Source organism: Armigeres subalbatus, chromosome 3 (assembly GCF_024139115.2).
Source record: "Armigeres subalbatus isolate Guangzhou_Male chromosome 3, GZ_Asu_2, whole genome shotgun sequence".
In the NCBI taxonomy this organism is placed as follows: domain Eukaryota; kingdom Metazoa; phylum Arthropoda; class Insecta; order Diptera; family Culicidae; genus Armigeres; species Armigeres subalbatus.
This window is the reverse complement of record NC_085141.1, coordinates 269838145-269861310: the sequence shown is the minus strand read 5'-3', so window position 1 is coordinate 269861310 and position 23166 is coordinate 269838145. Positions and strand designations below refer to the sequence as shown.

Sequence of the window (23166 nt, the reverse complement as noted above, 5' to 3'; positions counted from 1 at the left end):
AAAATACACGCGGTGCTCCCCAAAGGAAACGACGCACCGCGCTTTTTGCTGCCCGTATACTAAATTCTTATGGGGAGATAACATTGCGGCGTTTCCTAGGGTGCGGTTGTTCCTTTCGAATGGGGAACGCCGCGTGGAATCTTGTGCAAATGCGCTTTTGGAAACATTACAACAGCCGCGCGGTGTATCGTATTGACAGCACCCTACAATATATTGTAGATCCAGTTGAAAACCAAACTGAGCTCTCGCGACAATCGCATTTTCTCCCATTTCCGAATGTCGCGACTGCATCTCGAGTGGTGCGCATGATGGCGCACGGCTATAGCATAGATGCGCACTACTCGCGATGCAGTTGCGACATCCGGAAATGGGAGAAAATGCGATTGTCGCGAAAGCTCAGTTCGGTTTTCAACTGGATCTACAATACAACTCAATTTTCTACTCTTTCATCATTCGATAGTTCTCCGTATTAAGGTAGCCTCACACTTCGGGAATTTGGTTCGCGGATTTTTTCCCCATGTATTTTTGCATATGCGATGTTTTCGGGATTTGGGCACGGAAAATCAAAATCCCGGCCCCATTTAAAATACACGGGGACCAAATTCCGGCGGAAAATTTTCCCGAGGTGTAAGGCAGCCTTTATGTACCATCTCAAAAGTTGATGTTTTCAGGTAAATGATGATACTTTCTGGAGATTTTGCACAAAGGGCCCAACTATGATGGCCTACGTGCTTCGGGCTTCAAGTCCACTCCAACTACACTGATACCTGATACCTGATACGTTACCATAAAAAATGGCCATTTTCTCAAACAAAATGTTCGCTCAACTTCATTTCAAGCAGTTGATATATTATCCCTTTTGTGGAAGCTGAGCTGCAACACATAATTTGATGTAATTTTTGGGGAATTTAAAGGAAGAATAGTTTGCACCTTTTACGTTTATGCCAAAATTTAAAACACGTAATTTTAGAATGAAAAATGAAAAAAAGCAAATAAGTTCTTCTCATTTTTATTAGAATCTCAATTTCAATATTGCAAATTTTGCGCCGTTCGACTCCCATGCTAAAAATATTGTCCCACCAAAATATGTTCCCACCAGTTTCTCCATATATGGATGACGTCTCCACTGCAAGAAAGAGCTGTTTGGGGTGTGAGATAAGGTGCAAGAATGATGTTTTGGATTGTGCTTTCGCTAATTTCTATACAATTGGACGTGTGAGCATTTGTTTTGGTACTTTGACAAATTTGCACGGAAGTCTATTCTTTGGTGAGAAAGGCAATAGATTACTGGAATCACTACACTTTATTAATATAATTAACTGAAATAATTTTTTTTTTGTCGTTATTAGCGAGACTTTCAGCCAAAGGCTGGCCTGTCGTGAATTAAAACTTAATAAAGTAAACTTAAATGTATTTGTATTGAAAAAAATAAATATTTTCCAATAATATTGATTATTTTCCAGTATTGACGTTTTATTCATTTGTGTGATTGCCACTGCAGCTGAAAGTCGAGTAAAAGGTGAACACGAGACAAGACATGTCGATAAAGCGCTTGTATAATGTTCCTTCTCATTTCTGCACATGGTTCAAATGTAAACGTCAGATTATGTCGCTCAACGCGCTTGATTCTGAGCTCCACACGGTTAGAAAAAAGTACCTAATTTTAGGTACTTTTTTTCTCTTGCATCTCCCTCACTCTTCCTTTTGTTGTCATACAATGAAGAGCAAAACCACTCAACAAGGGCATTAAAGTGTGGGAACCCAACGTTGAGTAATCTCATGTTTACAAAAGTTGAGTGAAATTTACCTAACTTTTGGTTAGTTTCTATTTAAAATTAAGTATATTTTACTTAGTATATTTTACTTAATATTGAGTGAATTTTATTTAATTTCAAGAAAAAATTACTTAATTATGGGTTCCCACACACTGTGCCAGCAAAGTACTCTTTAATGGGTGAAAAAGTACCCATTTTGAAGTTAAATAGTTCAACTCATTAAAAGAGTAAACAGCGTTTACTCATTAATGAGTAAAAGGCACGTACGTCATATTCGGGCGTACTTTTTACCCATTATAGGAAAACATTTTTTTGAGGAAATGGGTATTTTTCACTCTTGATTATTTAAAAAAAATGGTCTTAATGTAATGGTTTTCATCGAAAAAATGACGTAATTACAAGGTATATGTAAAATAACTCTTTATTTCATTTATTATTTCCTGATGAAGATACCTATATCATATACATAACAAGACATATTTGAAACAGCAACTTTGCTTTGTTTTGCTCGCAAATCCTCGGGTCACACCGAGGAACCAATTGGACGAAAAGATTCCGCAATTAAAGGAAGAACGCGTTTTATTCGTGGGTTTTCCCACGGAGGCCGCCTCTGGAATCAGTCAACCAAATCGATGGCTTTTTGCCAATTATCTCTAGCTATGTATTTCCGATCGTCGCAACTACGGAATCGCCAGGGGAGTGTGTATTTGAAGCTGGCATCCTGGCAGTACCAATTTTACATCCTCGATGTACCCAAGCACGACACAATCCATATATTAACGCGGACCAATCCATCACTATCCTCGTACTGCGGCCTGCGGATGAAAAAAATAATTATTTTGTGAAGGGGGCCGGGTTATGAGGAACTTACATTGTAATCACTTTCAAAGTCCGATTTTCCTGTAACATTGTCGGATCAGTCTGGCTGAATACAGCAGCATATCGTTGTTCCCCTTTATCATGAGCAGCATCAAATGTTTACCGCAGTCCGATGATACTATTCTGGAAAGAAAAGTAAGATTAAAATGGAAAGGTTCGGCGTATCCAGCAAAGCAACTTACAATCCTCATGAAGGTTCTTCTGCGATTTTGGCAATCCTTGTCTTGGGAATCACCACATGATGGAACAGCTCCTAAAACCTGTTGGCTTTTGTAAGCCTTGGCCATTCATGACAGGGTACCGCGCGTAATAGTATATTTCGTAATATTTTAAAATATTTACCCTAACAAACTAGCAAATTTACTGCAATCGACAAATCGTTTGTTTGAAAGTATATTTTGTTTTTCACTCATTAAAGGGTATAAACAAGGAACTTGTAAATGGGCATAAAATACTCATTATGCCAAAAAAATAATCACCCATTTTTTTGACAATTTCATATATCACCAGAAAAGGGGTGATTTTTACTCTTTAAAGAGTATTGTCGGGTTTACAGTGCACTGAACCCCCGATTTGAGTGAAAAGTACCTAATATTAAGTACTTTTTTCTAACCGTGCATTTTTTCACAGGGATCGAAAAAATATACATAAATATATATAATATGTAAATATATAAATACATAAATATACATAAAAATGTACAAATACATATAATGTTGAAAAGAAAATAAAGAATAAATATGACCCAAAAACTATTTTGTAAACAAGCCGAAAAAAGAATGCTAAGAAGAAGAATCGAGGTACCCATATCTAAATCATATCTAATAAAAATCTAGTAGAGCTGTGGTACTAATGTCTAGGAGATATCTCTGCGTTATCTAAGTGAACCGTTATGTCAAATCCTTTCCGGTTCAAACGGTCTACTCGTCTAAAATTTGAGGTAGACACCGGTTCAAACGGTTGTTGCATTTGAGGCAGATTTGAGGTCTGACAGGTTCTAGAAATCGACCATAAATATTGCCCGTTGCATCAATTTTTAGACTCTGGCGCAACTTTTTTTGGCTTCGAATTTTTAGCGTGCACACCAATACATTCAAACATCTTCGTAATTGTTTTTTGTTGTTGTTATTTATCGAACACACATGTTTTTGTTTACTCAAATAAACAATAAACAGTGTCAATTCATTTGTGTGTGTGGCACGGGAAAAATATCTACGCAAATAATTTTCGCGCAGGGGTCTAATAAGGCGGAATCTGCGCAATGGGCCTTTTCACGAGACGTTTAAAAACAGCTGATTTTATCGTCAATTGACAGTTCTTCTATGAAAGTGACAGCTTCGGACTTGCAGGCCTGTTCAGCGTTTGTAAATAAATGCAGTCTCGGCAGTGTCACATGAAAAGGCCTATATCTAGGAGACTTATTTTTTTGTCTCAGAGATATCACGGGAGATTTCTAGAAGACGTTTCCGAGCGGGGATGTGAGACATTTGAAATTATTTATTTATCGCCTGGCATCCCTGACTCGGTAAAATTAATCGTACCCACTCTACACTGTGCCAGCAAAGTACTCTTTAATGGGTGAAAAAGTACCCATTTTGAAGTTAAATAGTTCAACTCATTAAAAGAGTAAACAGCGTTTACTCATTAATGAGTAAAAGGCACGTACGTCATATTCGGGCGTACTTTTTACCCATTATAGGAAAACATTTTTTTGAGGAAATGGGTATTTTTCACTCTTGATTATTTAAAAAAAATGGTCTTAATGTAATGGTTTTCATCGAAAAAGTGACGCAATTACAAGGTATATGTAAAATAACTCTTTATTTCATTTATTATTTCCTGATGAAGATACCTATATCATATACATAACAAGACATATTTGAAACAGCAACTTTGCTTTGTTTTGCTCGCAAATCTTCGGGTCGCACTGAGGAACCAATTGGACGAAAAGATTCCGCAATTAAAGGAAGAACGCGTTTTATTCGTGGGTTTTCCACGGAGGCCGCCTCTGGAATCAGTCAACCAAATCGATGGCTTTTTGCCAATTATCTCTAGCTATGTATTTCCGATCGTCGCAACTACGGAATCGCCAGGGATTGTGTATTTGAAGCTGGCATCCTGGCCGTACCAATTTGACATCCTCGATGTACCCTAGCACGACACAACCCAACGATTAACGCGGACCAATCCATCACTATCCTCGTACTGCGGCCTGCGGATGAAAAAAATAATTATTTTGTGAAGGGGGCCGGGTTATGAGGAACTTACATTGTAATCACTTTCAAAGTCCGATTTTCCTGTAACATTGTCGGATCAGTCTGGCTGAATACAGCAGCATATCGTTGTTCCCCTTTATCATGAGCAGCATCAAATGTTTACCGCAGTCCGATGATACTATTCTGGAAAGAAAAGTAAGATTAAAATGGAAAGGTTCGGCGTATCCAGCAAAGCAACTTACAATCCTCATGAAGGTTCTTCTGCGATTTTGGCAATCCTTGTCTTGGGAATCACCACATGATGGAACAGCTCCTAAAACCTGTTGGCTTTTGTGTAAGCCTTGGCCATTCATGACAGGGTACCGCGCGTAATAGTATATTTCGTAATATTTTAAAATATTTTAACAAACTAGCAAATATACTGCAATCGACAAATCGTTTGTTTGAAAGTATATTTTGTTTTTCACTCATTAAAGGGTATAAACAAGGAACTTGTAAATGGGCATAAAATACTCATTATGCCAAAAAAATAATCACCCATTTTTTTGACAGTTTCATATATCACCAGAAAAGGGGTGATTTTTACTCTTTAAAGAGTATTGTCGGGTTTACAGTGTAGCACCCACCAACTTGAAAGCATTTTGACAGTTGAAATTCGAGCGCTTTTTGCGTGACAAAAACAGCAAAACGCGGTTTTTCCTGTTGATGTATTTTTAGTTTTGGTGCATTTAATTTAATTATTTACAGTAAAAGTTTTTGAAACAGTTTGAAACCATTGATTGATCCATAATTGAAGTGTAGTGAATTGAGTGATATATAAAATCTGTTGTGTTTAACATGCTGGAAGCTGCCAATCAGCAAAAATCCGATAGCGTCAGAACGAACAATAAGAGCAATAATGAACCGCAACAACAGCAACAGCACCGTCAAGGTCAGTCTGTTTGTACCACTTCAGCGAATCCACCTTCACCCGTAGTAGCAGGAGTGGTGGAAGGAAGCAACACCTCTAGCAGTTACGATTTGGCACACTTCGAACCAGAGCGTATTCTAAACAACAACAGCACACACAAAACCGTTTCGCTGTTGGGACATTTCGGTAATCTTTCGCGCGATAGTTACGCGATCGTTGTATTGGAGAAGACGGCCTTCACAGAAAGCCAGCTGCGAAACAGTTCGTCTCGAGCGGTGACGAAATCAGCGACGACGACGACCACAAAGGCGACGTCGTCAAGTGAAAGTGAATCAGAAAATTCATCCACGACTGCAGAAGTGGCTGACGAGCGTAGTTTTTTCTCGGGAAAATCTCACCTCCGAACGGAGTTTATTAACGACATATACGGGAATTTCCTGTGTGTAACCGATCCGGAAGTCAATCGTAAGTAAAGAAAAAATGAGGTTTTTAGTAAGGTAGCTGCAGTACATGTCATACTTAAAAACATTTTTTTTTTGAAAATTTGTTTTGAAAATAATTGAAATTTAATTGCTTTTATTTTGTTAAACAATTTTTATTCTGTTTTATTGGAGACGATAACGCCTGTGCAAAAAGTATTTGTAATGAAAAAAAAAAAAGAATGAGTACGAAAAGTCGCTGATAGAAGAAAAAACATTGTTGAAAGTATTGATTCGTCTTCTTTGAATAATTTGAACAAATTTAAACTAAAAAAAATGTATTGTAGGTACCTATATTGCTACCTCTACCTTACAAATAGATTTGGAATTATATTTCACTGCTCTTTGTTCCGTTGTTTACGAAAGAACTTAAGGTGACGATTATCTATCCAGCCACTGAGAAACATATCGCAAAATACTCAGCCCATGCACGGTATCTCGTCGAGGAGACTGCGAGCGATTATCAAAGTGTGACGTTACCCCACTTGCAGCAGGAACAGCTGAGCTTGGAGGTGAGTACCTGTGACCCTGATAATTTACTTCAATATTCAGTGATCAATGACCCGTTGTCATGCTGAGTGGCTGTTGAAACAGGAGCTTGGTTATCTCATGGAAGAATTATTGTCGATTGGCTAGCCTTGAACGAATCGTAAACGTGTAGGTATGTAGGTATGTGGTGCGGATGAATCACACGCACGAAATTTTGATTTACACTCTTGCGTAAAATTTTGCACACTTGTTACGTGTGATATCGGTTGTTGGCAATGTGAGGATCGGATTACATAGACATTCAATCGCATGTGGGTAGTCGTTCATGTGGCTGAAATGCAAACATAGTCAATCTGTTTCATATACAAATAATTCAATGGATTGTGAAAATTCTTGGGCAAGATAAGAAGTTAACTTATTGAAATACACCTCGACAAGGGGCACTGCCCATAAATACACAACTGTCCCATATGTACCAATATTGAAGAGCACAAGTAAGATATTTTTTAACATATTTTGTTTTTGATTTTGGTGTATGATAGGTTATTCCTTCGATTTAAGCCTTTAAAAAAACAATGTGACTTGCGCTTCTATCCTTTGCTTTCGAATGTTTTTTATATGCGTACATCAGTCATCTTATGGCGAAATTTGTACAGTTTAAACTTACAAAATGAAATTTTGCAATTCGCCTTTTTCATGTACCGTTTTCCATCTCCATCCAACCATAGATGGTCATAGTCATGGAGCGTTTTGTAGTTAGTCAGTTTGGTACGGAGGCAAACTCTATTCGATTGGCATTGGAGCCTCTTGCGAAGTCCAAAGTACGTACGATTTTATGACACGATATGTTGCGTCTTCAGTCTGATTGATGTAGACTTGCTCCATCCGCTCAAAGTAAAATTCGTGCCATAATGTTAATGTCGTCGGCAAAGCCAAGTAGCTGAACATAAAAGTCGTATCACTCGTGTCAATCCCTATTCTTCGTATTACGCCCTCAAAAGCAATCACGAAAAACCATTGCCTTCTCGCATCGCAGAAGCCACCGTATTGGTCAATCGGCCAAAGTTCTACTGAATTTTCTGGAGATCCAGAGCATGAATACTTACGTCTTGTGGGCCTGCTTCCAAGTTCGTCATCTTGTCTGTAACATCGCCATTGAGGTGCCATCTGTGAATCACCTCACCCTCGCTCGATAGAAGGTTCCCGTTGTTGTCAGACTGTGGCTGTGACTGTGGCGCGTGGCTCTTACTCCTCATTCCATGTCCTGAACAACGATAGGGGTACGTATGGACAAATGAAAGATTTCATCCTGGGCGGCTGCCCGCTTGACCGCCTTGACCTAGGTCCAGGTCAGATTCCTGTCGATTTTGTTTCTCTATTGAGACTTCGTCGGGTCTGCTGCGATATCCTGTCAGATTCCAGTCCAACGCTTGTTTGCAGATTTTGTCTTCGCTCTTCCGTTATGTGTAGACGGCATACCTCGATTTAAGCTCTCGAATTCTTGTTGATATCGATGTCATCGTCCATAAAACGTAGATGTGGGTTGATGAATACTGGCAGCATCTGTGTGATCTTTTCCGATACACACAAAGTCTTACTGCCATATCTTCTTCTTCTTCTTCATTGGCATTACATCTCCCACTGGGACATTGCCGCCTCGCAACTTAGTATTTATGAGGCACTTCCATGAGGTTTCAAAGCCAAGTTACCATTTCTGCATTTGTATATCTCTAAGTTTAAAAATCAAAATTTATTTTTCAATTTTTATCGATTTTCTACAATTTTGAAATGTTCTACAATTTTGAGCTAAAAAACAGGTCTTGATAAAAAAATATAATTATTATCTCTTATATATGAAGAGATATTGCAGATTTTCTAGCGAAAAATTCTCTTTTTCAGTACAAAAAAAAACTAAACTTGCAAATTTCTGCAAATCAAAAAACCTCCCATGCAGTTTTGTTTCTGCTGTCGTCTCGTACGGACGAGTGCAGATGTGCTTGATTGCGGTCGAGATTTATTTTTCAACAGCAGAGAAAGTTGTTTGACTATAGTCGAGTGCGCGCATTGTTGTTCGGTCGTACGACGGTGATGCTATTGTGACGATTTGTGCGTTCAATAGGAATGGGAGATACTATGGATGAAAACGTTGTGAATACTGTTCGATTCCAATTCCCAACAGCTAGTCCGCGTCCGACATGGACGGAGATTGGCAATTTTCTAAAACAGTTGGATACCAATTTGACGGACATGGAAGCGGCCTACAGAACGACACAAGAACGTTCGGTTTTCGTTAAATTTGTTTCTCTGGAATGAAGCAGTGAAGCAATGAAGCAGTCGCTCAAGAAGAATACGGAGCCAAAAAAATTTCATTACTCTAGCGGAAAATCGGTAGAGGTACGGATGTCAATCGCAGGTAGCAATATGAAATACATTCGTATTTTTGACTTGCCGCCAGAGACAAGTAATAAAAGCTTATCGATGGCACTCGGGCGATATGGGAATGTGGAATGTTTGACACGAGAAAAATTTAGTGCGGAATCTGGATTGGGGCATATGTACACTGGTGTGCGTGGTGTATATATCGACCTGAAAGAAGAAATACCACCATCGCTTAATTTCGGTGGCCGTAGAGGACGAATATATTACGACGGTCTTCAGGATGTGTGTTTCCTTTGTCGGGCTGCGGGTCATCGGAAGGATTCTTGCCCAGAACGACCCTCCGGAAATCGTAGGAAAGATAAGCCCAAAGACCAATCCCATCCTAGTACATATGCTGGGGTTGTATGTGGTATTACTTTGGCTGATCAAGACTCAGAATGCGCGGATAAAATCATTGAAGATCTGGCGGAAGAAAACTTTGTGGAACAAATGAATGAAGCAGTTACTGAACACTTGGACCAGATCGGAAGAGAAGATCTTGAGAACGAAGGCACACTGGAAGAAAAAACGAGTGAAATGGAGGATAAAGCAAAGCGGATGCCATCTGCCGGTTACTTGACTGACTCGGAAAATTATGAAGATGTGAGAGATGACGACTTTCAAGTGATGAGGAACCCACAGGCGAACCAACGAAGAGCCCAGTTTGCGTCTTCCGGCGGCAGTTCAAGTTCCCGTCCTAAGAAGAAAATTCGTCGTAAATTGAATTTTTGATTTATAATTGAATATTAGACTATAATATTTCTAGAGATCTGCGGCTCCGTGAAGTTTTTAATTAAACAAATGAGCCTTATAAATAAATAAATTGAAAAAAAAACCTCCCATATATAATACTATGAAGTAACCCATAATGAATTGTGGAAACAGTCTTTGTCCCTTCCATGGCTCAACTGTGATCATAATGTATGCTAAATCAATTTCTAACCAGTTCCAGGACTGTTACAACATTCGCGTTTTTCGCGAGTTTGTCGCGGATTTGTTTTTTTGTCGCAAAAATCGCGGTTCCGTTAAATGTTGTCGCGAAAATCGCGGATTTAGGTATATTTCCACTCTCTCGAAAATTCGGCTAGATTGTCTTCCGTCCCATAAAACCGTGGTAGGGACCAGTTTTGCCAACTAGGTGGGAGTAGGCTCGATGATAAATCTGGATCCGAACACACAAGTGTCATCCCTCGCATGGCCGCTCTCTCTTCCCCTCCCTCGGCAAGCATAGATAACCATGGGATCACAATAGCGACTGCTTCAGGTGGGATTTGATGACATCTGCAAGGGGGGCCCAATCGCTACACTACAAAAAATCAAGTGAAGCGTCTGACAACAAGGTGGATCCTTTTGCCAGACAAAGTAACGTGGTAAGGTAGAGGAAGCGTCAGTCGAGATCAAAATGGATGTCGTCAATCTGACCAAGGTCATTAACGAGGCTATGAGCATCTCGGACGTGATCATGTCCTTTCTGTATAACCGCGGGAAGTACATCAGGGATCTAAAGATGTCTGTGATGACCGTCTGCAACATCATTATAGAGGCAAAGCAACGAAAGATCCGCCTATTTATGGAGGAGAAGGAATTAGCAGTGAGCCAGGCTACGGAGGTCCGGAAGGAGGATGAATGAAAGATTTGGCTCTTTACTGACGCAGAGCGCCAGACTGCAGAACTCCGAAGACGCATGGCCGTCATGGCGGTGTATTTCGGTTTTCAGTTGTTTGATGTAGCTGTCAATGTATCAGCATTAAAACGAGTAAGCACGCGCCGGTGATACTTTTTCAAAATTATATTTGTTGTAGAAAAAGTTGAGAATTCAATGAGGAAAATAATGACGAGTTGGTGATTATTCATTAGGGTGGCTCAAAAAACACTTTTTCAAATTTTTTGATGATGAAATACAGAATGTTATGCTGAAAACCACGAGAAGATTAGAGTTTATTAGACAAAGATATTAGAATTTTACTGGAGTGTTTTAGGGGTGAATTTATTTCTTTTCAAAAGTAAAAGAAACGAAATTTCCTCAAACCCCCCTTCAGAGAAATGCTAATAACTTAGCCGGGCAAACTCTAATCTCCTCGCGGTTTTCTGCATAACATTCTGTATTAAATTCTTCAAGATCTGAATGAGTATCATAGTTCTTCATCGTAAGTTGTGCCGTACAACTGCAATTCACTGTTTTTGGATGTTTCTGCATACATTTGTGCATATAAACTTCCAACGAGTTTAGCACCGCCCAAACGTTGCCCGATTTGGCTGAAATTTTGTCCAGAGCATCAGGGCATCAAATAGAACTGAATAAGAGGGCGGCCCATCAAAAAAAAAAAAAATTGAAAAAAGTTTTACCCATACTAATTTGTGCCATCCTATTGTTCATGCTTCTCGTATCAAAGTTAAATATTTTGAGAAAAACCTGACCTGAAAAAGGAACCTGAATTGACACATCCAATATAAACGATCCCATATGTTTCGTCTATCTGCTTATAAGCTACATCCCTTTTATCGAATTAAATTCAAACTAAACTTAAAGGGACAGTGCGTTAAATTGAAAAACAAACTAATCTGGGGAATCATATGCTTTTCAATATGACATATAAGACATTTATTCAATGAAACGGTATCTTTTAATTTTAATTCAAGTTATTTTGTAGAATGAGACAAGTCTTAATGGTTATGTGTTCAGAAAATTAAATTATATTAAGAATAAGAATGATTAGACGGCTAATACACATTTGTAATTAGCATGTCATACATATCAGAAAAATGGGGTCTGTACAATGAAGTTTATAATCTAAACGTTCCTCAATTATTAATTATTCTATTTTAGTTTATTCCTTTGATGAATCTTTTTTTCCGAAGGGCTGTTTTCATACCACGTAGACAGATGTCGAACAGTTTTAGACGTGTTCTTCTCTCCATCAGTGTTGATTTGATCATGCAATTTTTCATTAATTTGTGTACCATGGACATTCTTCCTACCCCTCTACCTCCTAAGATGTCCACATCCAATCCATATTTTGGATATTGGATTTGACGAAAAATTCATCATAGCATAGCATAGCATATGTGATTGTACAAATCGTGGGTGGCTATACAATGCTCAATTGAGCAATTTACTGTATATTGTCGCAAATTGGTACTTGGGATTAGCACCTTTACCTATACAGTAGCAGTTGTATCCTTACAATCACGGAAGGAAGGGAAGGAATGTTAGTTCAACATCTACTAGTGAAGATGCAGGGAACCCATACTACCTTCATAGATGTCTCGGGAAGGAAAATTTGTGTTAGTGGGAAAGGTAAATAATAGGGAGCTCTATTCGACAATATAGAGCGTTTGTCAATAACAGTATATACTGTAAAAATAATAAAATATATTCTTCAATTTACTTACGAACCGTCCTAAGGGAAAAACAAAACAAAACACAAAATTTCGGCAAATCGCGCGATCGTTCTGCCGTCCGAAACAAGAGCCAACCAGGGTTGCCACATATACAGATTTTTGAGGTAGGGTTGCGACCAAGAATCTGTATATACAGATATACAGATTTTTGCAAAATTTACAGATTTTACAGATTTATTGAGGATTTTAGTACCAAAAATAATACTTTTATGCTACTCTAAAATGATCTTATTAAAAGCCATCCCTAGTAACATTTTGGTTTCATACTGGTTTTATAACACTCTTGAAGAGTAAATTATAGTCTACAAGAGCGTTATAAAACCTCAAATGTTACTTGGGATGTTGAGATTAACTGAATTCCAATTTAAAAATACAGAACATGTGGTCTCTGGTAGGTTTTGTTCTAAATTAGCAATTTATGCAGATCAATGATTTTTAATTTCTATCAGATTATGTTCCGGAAAATGTTTAGATTATATTTTAATACATGTGTAATCAGGTCTAACTATAATTGATTTTATCTGAAATGCTTTGAAACAGTTTATCAGTGTGGCTGAATATTAGTCCAATAAAGTTGTGCATATGGCAATAATGGATCATTGACATATGTTATTCGTAAATGATCAAATATTAAACCTTGAGAAAGCAAACATTGTTGTTTGTATTCCGTTACTTACAATACTTAGAAAGAAACTATTATTAAATTATGACATGTCTGACCTGTACTGCCGTGAATCGCATATTTGTCCCATATGAATAGGAAACCCAGCAAAGATGGGACAGATATGCGATTCACGGCAGTGTAGTTCCGCATAGTATTTCCGGACTTTATCTTTTCAAAACCAACTTCATTGAAGACGATTTTAATTTGGTTTAGACGGATACAGATTTGCAATACAGATTTTTTAACTTGAGATACAGACATAAAGATTTTCTTAGGCAAAAATACAGATTTAAATGTGGCAACCCTGGAGCCAACACGCACTGAACGAATTAACTTTATTACCGGCCGCGCAATGCAAAACACAAAATTTCGGCAAATCGCGCGATCGTTCTGCCGTCCGAAACAAGAGCCAACACGCACTGAACGAATTAACTTTATTGGCAAATAAAGGTTGCACGAAGAAGAAGAAGTCGAAGGATGATATTTGAAAAAAATTGCACGGGGAAGCATACGGGAAGTTTTTTAAAATTCTTCTCAAAAATTCTAGAAGTAATTTAATTAAAAACGGTTAGCAGTACGGGGTTGGACTTTCCTTCTACTGCATAATAAACGCAATTTTTCGATTTCAAATTTTATTTCGTGATATCACCCTTGATACACAGTACAAGCAAAGTCCAACCCCGTACTGCTTTCCGTTTTTAATTAAATTGCTTCCAGAATTTTTGAGAAGAGTTTTAAAAAATTTCCCGTATGCTTACCCATGCAATTTTTTTCAAATATCATCCTTCGACTTCTTCTTCTTCATGCATCGCCAATTACCGGCCGCGCAATGCAAAACACAAAATTTCGGCAAATCGCGCGATCGTTCTGCCGTCCGAAACAAGAGCCAACACGCACTCGATTTGACGAAAAATTCATCATATGCCAAAAATTCCAATCAACATGAAATATTAGAACGCTTTTGATCCGATGTGCTTATTCAAAACCGGATTTTCACCATGGAACGCTTTGAGAGAGCAGAAAATTTATTTAATCACCGCCTCTTTTCTTTTTCTATTTTGTTCCGATTGCGCGCTCTTCAACCAAACGCGCATGCGCTGTTTGAAGCGGTATAGGTACCTACTCGGTAGGCACCAAACCGATGTGCTTTTCTGCATTGGCACCAAAACGTGCAGTGCTTACGATAAACGCCTGGGCTACCTATACATCGCCGATTGCGGTTAAAGCCCAATAAAAATAAATACTAAGGTATGGAAATCCATATATTGTGTGCGTGCCTTTCATGTATGGCGAAAAAACTTCCTCTACTACAGCGGTTCTCAACCTTTTTCTTGAGAGGTACCCCTTCGAACTTTTGCATGATTTGAGGTACCCCCTCTTGAAAACATAATTCCGAGCCCTTTGAAAGAAAGCTCCTTTAAGCTTTTGAGTCCCTTTAGAGTAGGCTTCCGCGCCTCTTTATTAGAGGCTTCTGAGCCTCTTGTAGAGAGGCTTCCAAACCTCTTGAAGGCGGTATTCGAGCCACTTAAAAGGAAGGTTCCGTTGCATCTTGAAAGAACGCTTCTGAGCCTCTTGATAGTATGCTTCCAAGCCTATTGAAAAAAGAATTCTGAACTTCTTGAAGCTAGGCTTCCAAGCCTCTTGAAAGGAAGCTGCCGAGCCTCTTGAAAGAAGTCTTCCGAACCACGTGAGAGTAGACTTCCGAGCCTCTTGAAAGCAGGCTTACGAGCCTCTTGAAAGAAGGCAACCTAACCACTTAAAAGGAGGCTTCTGAACCTCTTGAAAAGAGGCTTCCGAGCCTCTCGAAAGGAGCCTTCCGAGCCTCTTGGAAAAAGGCTTCAGAGCCTCTTGAAAGGAGGCTTCCGAGCCTCTTGAAAGAAGGCTTCCGAGCCTCTTGAAAAAAGGCTTCCGAGCATCTTGAAAGGAGGTTTTTGAGTCTCTAGAAAAGGAGGCTTTTGAACCTCTAGAAAAGAAGGCTTTTGAGCTTCTTGAAAGGAGGCATCCGAGCCTCTTGGAAGAAGGCTTCCGAGCCTCTTGAAAGGATCCTTCCAAGCCTCTTGGAAAGAGGCTTCGGGGCCTCTGGAAAGGAGGCTTTTGAGCCTCTTGAGAGGAGGCTTCCGAGCCTCTTGAGAAGAGGCTTCCGAGCCTTTTGAGAGGAGGCTTTCGAGCCTCTTGAGAGGAGGCTTCCGAGCCTCTTAAGAGGAGGCTTCCGAGCCTCTTGAAAGGAGGCTTCCGAGCCTCTTGAGGGGAGGCTTCCGAGCCTCTTGAGAGGAGGCTTCCGAACCTCTTGAAAAGAGACTTCCGAGCCTCTCGAAAGGAGCCTTCCGATCCTCTTGGAAAAAGGCATCAGAGCCTCTTGAAAGGAGGTTTCCGAGCCTCTTGAAAGAAGGCTTCCGAGCCTCTTGAAAGAAGGCTTCCGAGCATCTTGAAAGGAGGTTTTTGAGTCTCTAGAAAAGGAGGCTTTTGAGCCTCTAGAAAAGAAGGCTTTTGAGCTTCTTGAAAGGAGGCATCCGAGCCTCTTGAAAGAAGGCTTCCGAGCCTCTTTAAAGGAGGCTTCCAAGCCTCTTGGAAAGAGGCTTTGGGGCATCTTGAAAGGAGGCTTTTGAGCCTCTTGAGAGGTGGCTTCCGAGCCTCTTGAGAGGAGGCTTCCGAGCCTCTTGAGAGGAGGCTTCCGAGCCTTTTGAAAGGAGGCTTCCGAGCCTTTTGAGAGGAGGCTTCCGAGCCTTTTGAGAGGAGGCTTCCGAGCCTCTTGAAAGGAGGCTTCCGAGCCTCTTGAAAGGAGGCTTCCGAGCCTCTTGAAAGGAGGCTTCCGAGCCTCTTGAAAGGAGGCATCCGAGCCTCTTGAAAGGAGGCTTTCCAACCTCTTGAAAGGAGGCTTCCGAACCTCTCGAAAGGATGCTTCCGAACCTCTTGAAAGGAGGCTTCCGAACCTCTTGAAAGGAAGCTTCCGAACCTTCTGAAACTAGGCTTCCGAACCTTTGGAAACGAGGCTTCCGGACCTCTTGAAAGGAGGCTGCTTGTAAGAAGGCTTCCGAGAGGCGTAAAAGGATGCTTCTAACAGGCATTGCAACTTATCCCATCATTCGATCTTCTGAGCAAAGATACTGATGATATGCTGGGATATCGATCATAGTTATCTATCTGCTCAGTAAACAAAGTGCAGCGTTCGCCATGGAGAAACATTTTTCACTTCTTTTGTTGTAGCAACGCCCTCGCAACGTGAACAAACCCCGAACCGCGCTGGCTATCAGGATCATCAACAAATGCTCAAATGATAATATCTTTCCAGAGTGCTCTTTGATTAGGGATAATATCTTTGCACAGGCAAAGATAATACCCTGTGCTCAGATGATATTGTAATGCCTGGCTTCTAATCCTCTTGCAACGAAGCAACCGAGTTTTAGTGAAAAAAAAAATCATTTTGTTCATTCGACGTTTTGTTCGTTTGATCTTTTGTTCCACAGCCCTTCATACATTGTGCTGGTTGTGGAAGGCAGGATTCAATTGGGATTTGTCGATCGCATTACATATTATGTACAATATAAATTTTTGAAACAGAAAATATACAATTATCAAAACTTTATCAATGAATTTTGACTGGAATTGTAAAATGACCGCCATTACGAATTTTTGGCCGAGGTACCCCCTAGGGCCAGCGAAGGTACCCCCAGGGATACATGTACCCCAGGTTGAGAACCGCTGCTCTACTACATTCGAACGAGCTCCCATGAGAAGCCGTGCAAATATGTACGTCACCATTTGCTGTTCACATTTTCCATCATCCACTAATACACTTGCATTTGGTCTTCTTCCACACCTTCTATCTATTTTCATTGGTTAAAGCGGGAGACCTACTGTTCAGTTTCGGCTTCGCTTCGAACCGACATGGGGCTCACATGGACAGAGAAAGGCCAAATGTTCAGTTTAGGCTTCGCTTCGAACCGACAGGGAGCTCACCTGGACAGAGAAGGACCAGAGTGAATGTAAATAAGAGTGGCGACACTGTCAGAATTGGAACAGAATTCATCTGTCATTCCCATACAAAATCGTGTTCCAAACGAGCAGGAGACCTGTCAAATTCGGCACATGTCGCCACTCTTAATTACATACACTCTGAGAAGGACCAAATGTTCAGTTTCGGCTTCGCTTCGAACCGACAGGATTGGCGAGCCGATTTCGACCTTTTCTATGCAGTTCGTTCTTCGGCTTGACTACTCTGGAAGGGCTTTTAATACTTTTCGAATCTCCGGTGAGGAGACGTACTTGACAACGGTTGTTTGGATAATAACAGTTTTCTTTTTTCGGTTCCAATGCTTACTTGATTTCCTCAACATATACACATACAAAATAATGCGTGTATGATGCATGGCAAACCGTTCTCGGCTGAAAGTGCACGTGATGGACAACATGTGGCGGTGCGTCCCTTGTGCGATTCCTTGATTCCACTGGTTAGGAGTCAATTAGATCATTTTATATCATTCTTTGGCTATTATATTTAAAAATAGTTTTGTTGTAATTATCAACATAATTTTGTGACACAACTTGTAACTCACTACTCGTTCCCGTGACGCCTGGTAGATACCTTATCGTGGTGTGTTACTTAATATGAGGTACCATGGTAACATTACTAGCTTCTGGCTGATCCAATGAATACCATCCTCAATATCCAACTCTGTGGTACTTATGTGGTACTCTGTGGTACGCAGTCATTCGCCTCTTGCATCCATCCTCCCCTTCGTATAATGAAGATGGGCGTGGCCAATATTAAGTAATCCTCATAATTGTGTTGTTTTTGCCTTTTCTTGATTTCTGATAGCATTCTAGATAAGTTTTTCAAAAATAAAACTTAAGTTTGCAATCTACGAATTATTCCAGGCTTGCCCAACCTTTTCAAGCCAGGGGCCGATTTTTAGAATTCACACTTGCTAGCGGGCCAGAAAATATTTTGCACATAACTTTTTAAATATTTTCAAAATAATTATTGTTTTTGTATTTTCTAGAAAAACTAAACACGATTTAATTGCGTTCAAACAATCTTTCTTGTTTATTTTGATTTCGTCGATGCATTAGAGATCCATTTGAAACATTGAATTAATGTATTCAAACCGTTTACCGGATGTTAAAAAAATGAAAATTTCGTTACTTTACCAGCATATTGAACAGATTTGCATGAGCTGTTTTCAACAGGATGAGAGAAATGTACCAGATTTCAGCAAGGTGCCAAGGTGCTCTATGTTCAAGTCATTGAGATATTTGGCGATATCTGCTAGAAAAGCCAATTCACTCATCTATTAAGGATGTAGAAAAAGTGCCATTTTTTCGAAAAGAATAAAATTTCTCAATTTACGCAATAATACAATTTCGTTACACAGGGCTCAACAACCTTCAGGTTTTCCTTGTTATTTGTTCCTGCATTGGGAGTAAAGCTGCCAATTTCTATGTCAGTCGAAAATGACCATTGTTTCCTTAGGACACGATGTCAACAACAGCCGAAATGCATTCCTTAACAAGTTCTCCGTCCTGGAAAGGTTTCATCCGTTTTGCCAAAATCTTTCTAACAGCAAAACAGGCCCGTACTGCATTTTCTGACTTCATATTAACATGAGTGAAAAGAGTTTGTAGCCTCTATAATCCATCGCAAGTAACGTTTTATAACGCTCTTGAAGACCATAATTTTCTCTACAAGAGTGGTATAAAACCAAAATGTTACTAATAAGGATTGCTCGCTTAACTTTTCAAAAGGACCTAAGTAACATTTTTTTCATGAATTAATTTGAATTAAGTGATATTCCACCATCCACCATTCCACCATTTGGGTTTTGTATCTTGAAGTCGCTTATGCAATCATTTCAAATGATGTAAAATATTATTTTTCGTTTCAAATTCAAATTAATGAACTTCATTAAATTTTTCATTTTAATGAACATTTTACAGCGTGAGCTTTGATTTAAAACTTACATATTGAATAATTAATAATAAAAAAAACTTCTGGAGCCAGATAGAAAAGCTGGCGGGCCGATTATAAGGTTATTTTTCTTACATGCCGCGGGCCACAAAAAATGGAGCCGCATCCGGCCCGCGGGCCGTACGTTGGGCAGCCCTGAATTATACCATACCGTGACAATGCTAATACAACTTTTAGTTCTATACCCGGTTCAAAACTTCATACAAAAGTCACTATTTGGTCACTCTTTCGGCGATTGAAAGTTACTATTTGGTCACTTTTTCGTCATCGCCAGCCCTGTTATCGTTAAATTTGTACTAAACATATGACAAATGCGCATAATCCAAGTATATATTTATATAAGAATGACAAGAAATCTATCGAGAGTTTAAATGTTAGGGACAAAATTGCTATAATTGCAGTGCGGTTGCACATGCGGACGCGATGCCTCTGCTGGTAAATGAGGGAAGATTTTGTCTTTTAGATAAAGTAAATAAGAGTTAACCACCCCCCTGAAATGAAATGTAGTTCTTGAAACCGTCTACCGATTGGGTGGCGCTAGTGTTGCCTTTCCTAGTGTAAGCTCCGTTCATAACGCCGCGGAGCATTGGCGATTTGCGCTTTGATGTTGCATGAAGAAGAGAAGCAGAAAGATGATAATCAAAAAATATTCGGACGGGAAAACATATGAAGAAATTTTTGAAACTCTTCTTTAAAATTCTAGAAGAAATTTAATAAAAAGCGGTAAGCAGTACGGGGTTAGACTTGTTTTCCATTGCACAATAAACAAAATATTCTGTTTTCAATTTCAATTTTTATTCTGTGATATCATACTTAATACACAGTATAAGAAAAGTCCAACTCCGTACTGTTTACCGTTTTTAATTAAATTGCCTCTAGAATTTCAGAGAAGAGTTTCAAAAATATCCTCGTATGTTTTCCCGTGCGAAAACTTTTCTTCTTCTTCATGCAACATCAAAGCACCAATTAATAACGTCGAAAATCACGCAACAATGCAATACATCTTGTTGAATATAATTTAACAATGCAACACATGCCGCTTACGCATCTGACTGTTCTGACTTCGTGTGTTTATTGCTTAACCGGAAATGTTTACATCCAGCACCATGTTGCAGCACCATATTTTCGGCTTCAGGCGAGTTGTTCGTGGATGACAGCCGTTTCAGGGGGATGGAGTTAACATGTCTTGTTCGATGGGTTATGACCCCTTGCAAAATTTGAGCTCAACCGGACATGATTTAGGGGTGCTTAAAAGTCATCAAAGTTTCGATATTTTTACTCATGAAAATTTTCCCGGGGGGGACCAAAGGAAAAGCCGAAAATCAAATTTTTATTTTTGTCTTCTTTTGTTTTGTTCTGTTCTTTTGTTGTTTTCCTTTGATATCAAACCAGTTATCATATTAATCTATGTTGTGCTTCTACATTTTTAATCATAAACATCTTATATCTTATAAAAAAACTTAATTATTATTCTATTTCAGTGGTTATACAACATCCTTGAACATCGGAAGGAAAAGGACCGCATCGTATTCGAAGACCCTTCTGATGAGATTGGTTTTATCCTGTTGCCGGATTTAAAATGGGACGGTAAAACTGTTGAACAACTATACCTTCTCGCATTGATTCGCCCTAGGGGGATCAAGTCGCTGCGTGATCTGACAGCGGCCCATTTACCACTACTGCGAAACATCAAGGAAGCAGGTATCCGTGCCATTCAGGAGCGATACGGCATCGGCTCCGACCATTTGAGGATCTACCTTCACTATCAACCAACGTTCTACCATCTGCACGTGCATTTCACTTATCTGAAGCACGATCCTCCGGGAATTCACTGCGAGAAGAGTCACCTATTGACCACAGTGATCGAGAATTTGGAACTGGTACCGGATTATTACCAGAAAGTAACCCTCTCCTGTGTACTAGTTGAAACAGATAAATTGTACGCTAAATTGAAAGCAGCTAAGAAGAAGTCTGAAGATCAACCCGAAGCCAAACGGGCAAAAATCGAATAAGTTTTCAATATATTGTGTTTACAGGAGCATTTTCCTAGACATAACAAAAACTATCACAATCAATCAGTAAATAAATAACAATAAAGGCGCTTTTGAAATGCCGGTAGGGAACATTGACCGTGTGCTGATCGAGCTGCGCCCTCGGTTGCAAAGTGCCAATTTTTTCATCTGCTTCAGCCGACGCTTTGCAGAAATCAAGTCTACCAAAATCGATCTAGGCTCGGATCGAATTACCATCAGCACTGAAAATAACGACGAACGGTACGAAATAAGACTTGGAGATTATTTTAAGTTGCACACGCAAACGCTGAGCTCGTTGCTTATCAAAAATAATTATATTTGTTTCCGGATTAACACCAACGAAAATAAGTTCCACTCTGAAGTGCTGGAAATCAATGAGTATAATGCCTGTACGGATCTTAAGCTGGAGTGCAGTCTTCAAACTGGGACTGCCTATAAGATCACTTGCAGTAATTGCGGAAATCCTCTGAAGGAAGATGTCTTGGCTTTCAAGCGCATACTCGAGTTGCCTTCGGATCATATGGACAGCAACGAATGGTACTGTCACAAACATCCGCATGGTGATGATGCGGCAAGAACAGACGCTCATTCCAACGCAAATGGTGTACAATGCTCTTCCTCGTCGACGCAGGCGCCTCATATCAACAAATTTTCTCCTTCGGAATCTGATCTATTCTACGGTCCATTCTATGCTTTACTGTATGGAAAACATCTTCAAAGGGTTCACCTACGAGCGGATCGGTTCCTATACTGTAAGCGGTGTTTGCAGTTCTTGGGGACAATGAAGCGGAATGGTAGTGCTAAATTGTGGTACGAATGCGTACGCTTCCAGCCACAAAGTGAGGTAAGACATTTGCTAAGACACCTAGTCAAACAAAACTCAATTAACTAAACTTTTTGTTTTATTTATTTAACCAGGACAAGTCTGATGAACTCAACTCAGCAGCGTGTGGTTTGTTTCGCGTCGATCAATCGTTACCAAACTTCCAATACCTAGTCCGCAAAACGGTGAACGATTTCAACTTTATTTCACATCTGGGGCTTCCGCCTATCTTCAAGCTTATTTTTGAAATGCGGCGTCCCGGCCTCGATGGGGATGTGTTCTACCTCTTGATGCAGATTATGGACGTGAATCTTAATGTGTTCAAAATTCGCAAGGATACCGATACGGATTCCTCCGCATCCGACGAGCAGGGTGAAGGTGCTCCTTCGGATTACGAGGACAATGACGAGGTGTTCGTGCCGGCGCGGAAGGCGCATCGTAATATTCACCTGGACCGGCACAGAGTCATGAAGGTGATGTACAGGTATGAAAAGTATGAAGACCAGCCCATTATCAATTTTTGGTTGCAAGATTATAACGTAGTTAGTGTTGAACTTTCGGAACAGATGTTCAAAACGGCTATTCGATATTTGGATAGCAATACGGACTACGTTCCCGAATGTTATCGGAACAATCTGGGGTTTAATTTGAGCTATTTGGACATTACATAGGATATTTTTTCAATGTGAAATTCTGGACGTCAAGATTTTGAGCGTTTATACGTTAATTTGTAGAGCTTGAAAGAACGCCCTTGTAGGTCAATATTTCCTAATAACACAATTGAATTAAAATATTTTTCACTTTAAATCTCTTAATATACAAGAGGGTCACAAGGGAAGTCTCCACCATAGATTCAAAATGCAGTACAAGGTCAATTTTGACACTCTAAGGAATCAATCAATATTAACTGATTTTAAATGAATCTATTTCCGATTGCTATAAACTTCCCAATACTAATATTTATTAATTACCAGTTCTGTATTAAATCGAATAATAAATAAAGAAATTTCAATCGAATAGAACGATTTGGTAATATTCCATTTACCGGTATGAGAGCCCTTGTGTTGTGTCGACGAGTTTGATTTTATCTTTAAAGGTGTCAGTTCTACCCAT

General features: G+C 39.6%; 2 protein-coding genes and 2 long non-coding RNA genes across 4 annotated transcripts; 2 read left to right on the top strand and 2 right to left on the bottom strand.

Annotated features, from left to right (window-relative positions):
- Window positions 1–2290: 2290 nt before the first annotated feature.
- LOC134220377 (uncharacterized) lies at window positions 2291–2925 on the bottom strand. The gene is made up of 3 exons (XR_009981882.1): window positions 2837–2925; window positions 2647–2777; window positions 2291–2590 (listed from the first exon to the last, which is right to left on the bottom strand). It is a non-coding gene; the product is annotated as an uncharacterized LOC134220377 (long non-coding RNA).
- A 1906-nt stretch (window positions 2926–4831) lies between these two features.
- Window positions 4832–5383, bottom strand: LOC134224206 (uncharacterized). Its single transcript, XR_009982868.1, has 3 exons — window positions 5113–5383; window positions 4923–5053; window positions 4832–4866 (listed from the first exon to the last, which is right to left on the bottom strand). It is a non-coding gene; the product is annotated as an uncharacterized LOC134224206 (long non-coding RNA).
- Window positions 5384–5551: 168 nt separating this feature from the next.
- LOC134224205 (m7GpppX diphosphatase) lies at window positions 5552–21209 on the top strand. The gene is made up of 3 exons (XM_062703500.1): window positions 5552–6245; window positions 6626–6771; window positions 20679–21209. Exons 1-3 carry the CDS (start codon window positions 5708–5710, stop codon window positions 21207–21209), a joined length of 1215 nt encoding a protein of 404 aa, XP_062559484.1. The 5' UTR covers window positions 5552–5707.
- A 97-nt stretch (window positions 21210–21306) lies between these two features.
- On the top strand, window positions 21307–22757 carry LOC134224204 (uncharacterized). Its single transcript, XM_062703498.1, has 2 exons — window positions 21307–22074; window positions 22149–22757. The coding sequence occupies exons 1-2, from the start codon at window positions 21307–21309 to the stop codon at window positions 22722–22724; spliced, it is 1344 nt and encodes a 447-aa protein (XP_062559482.1). The 3' UTR covers window positions 22725–22757.
- Window positions 22758–23166: the final 409 nt, after the last annotated feature.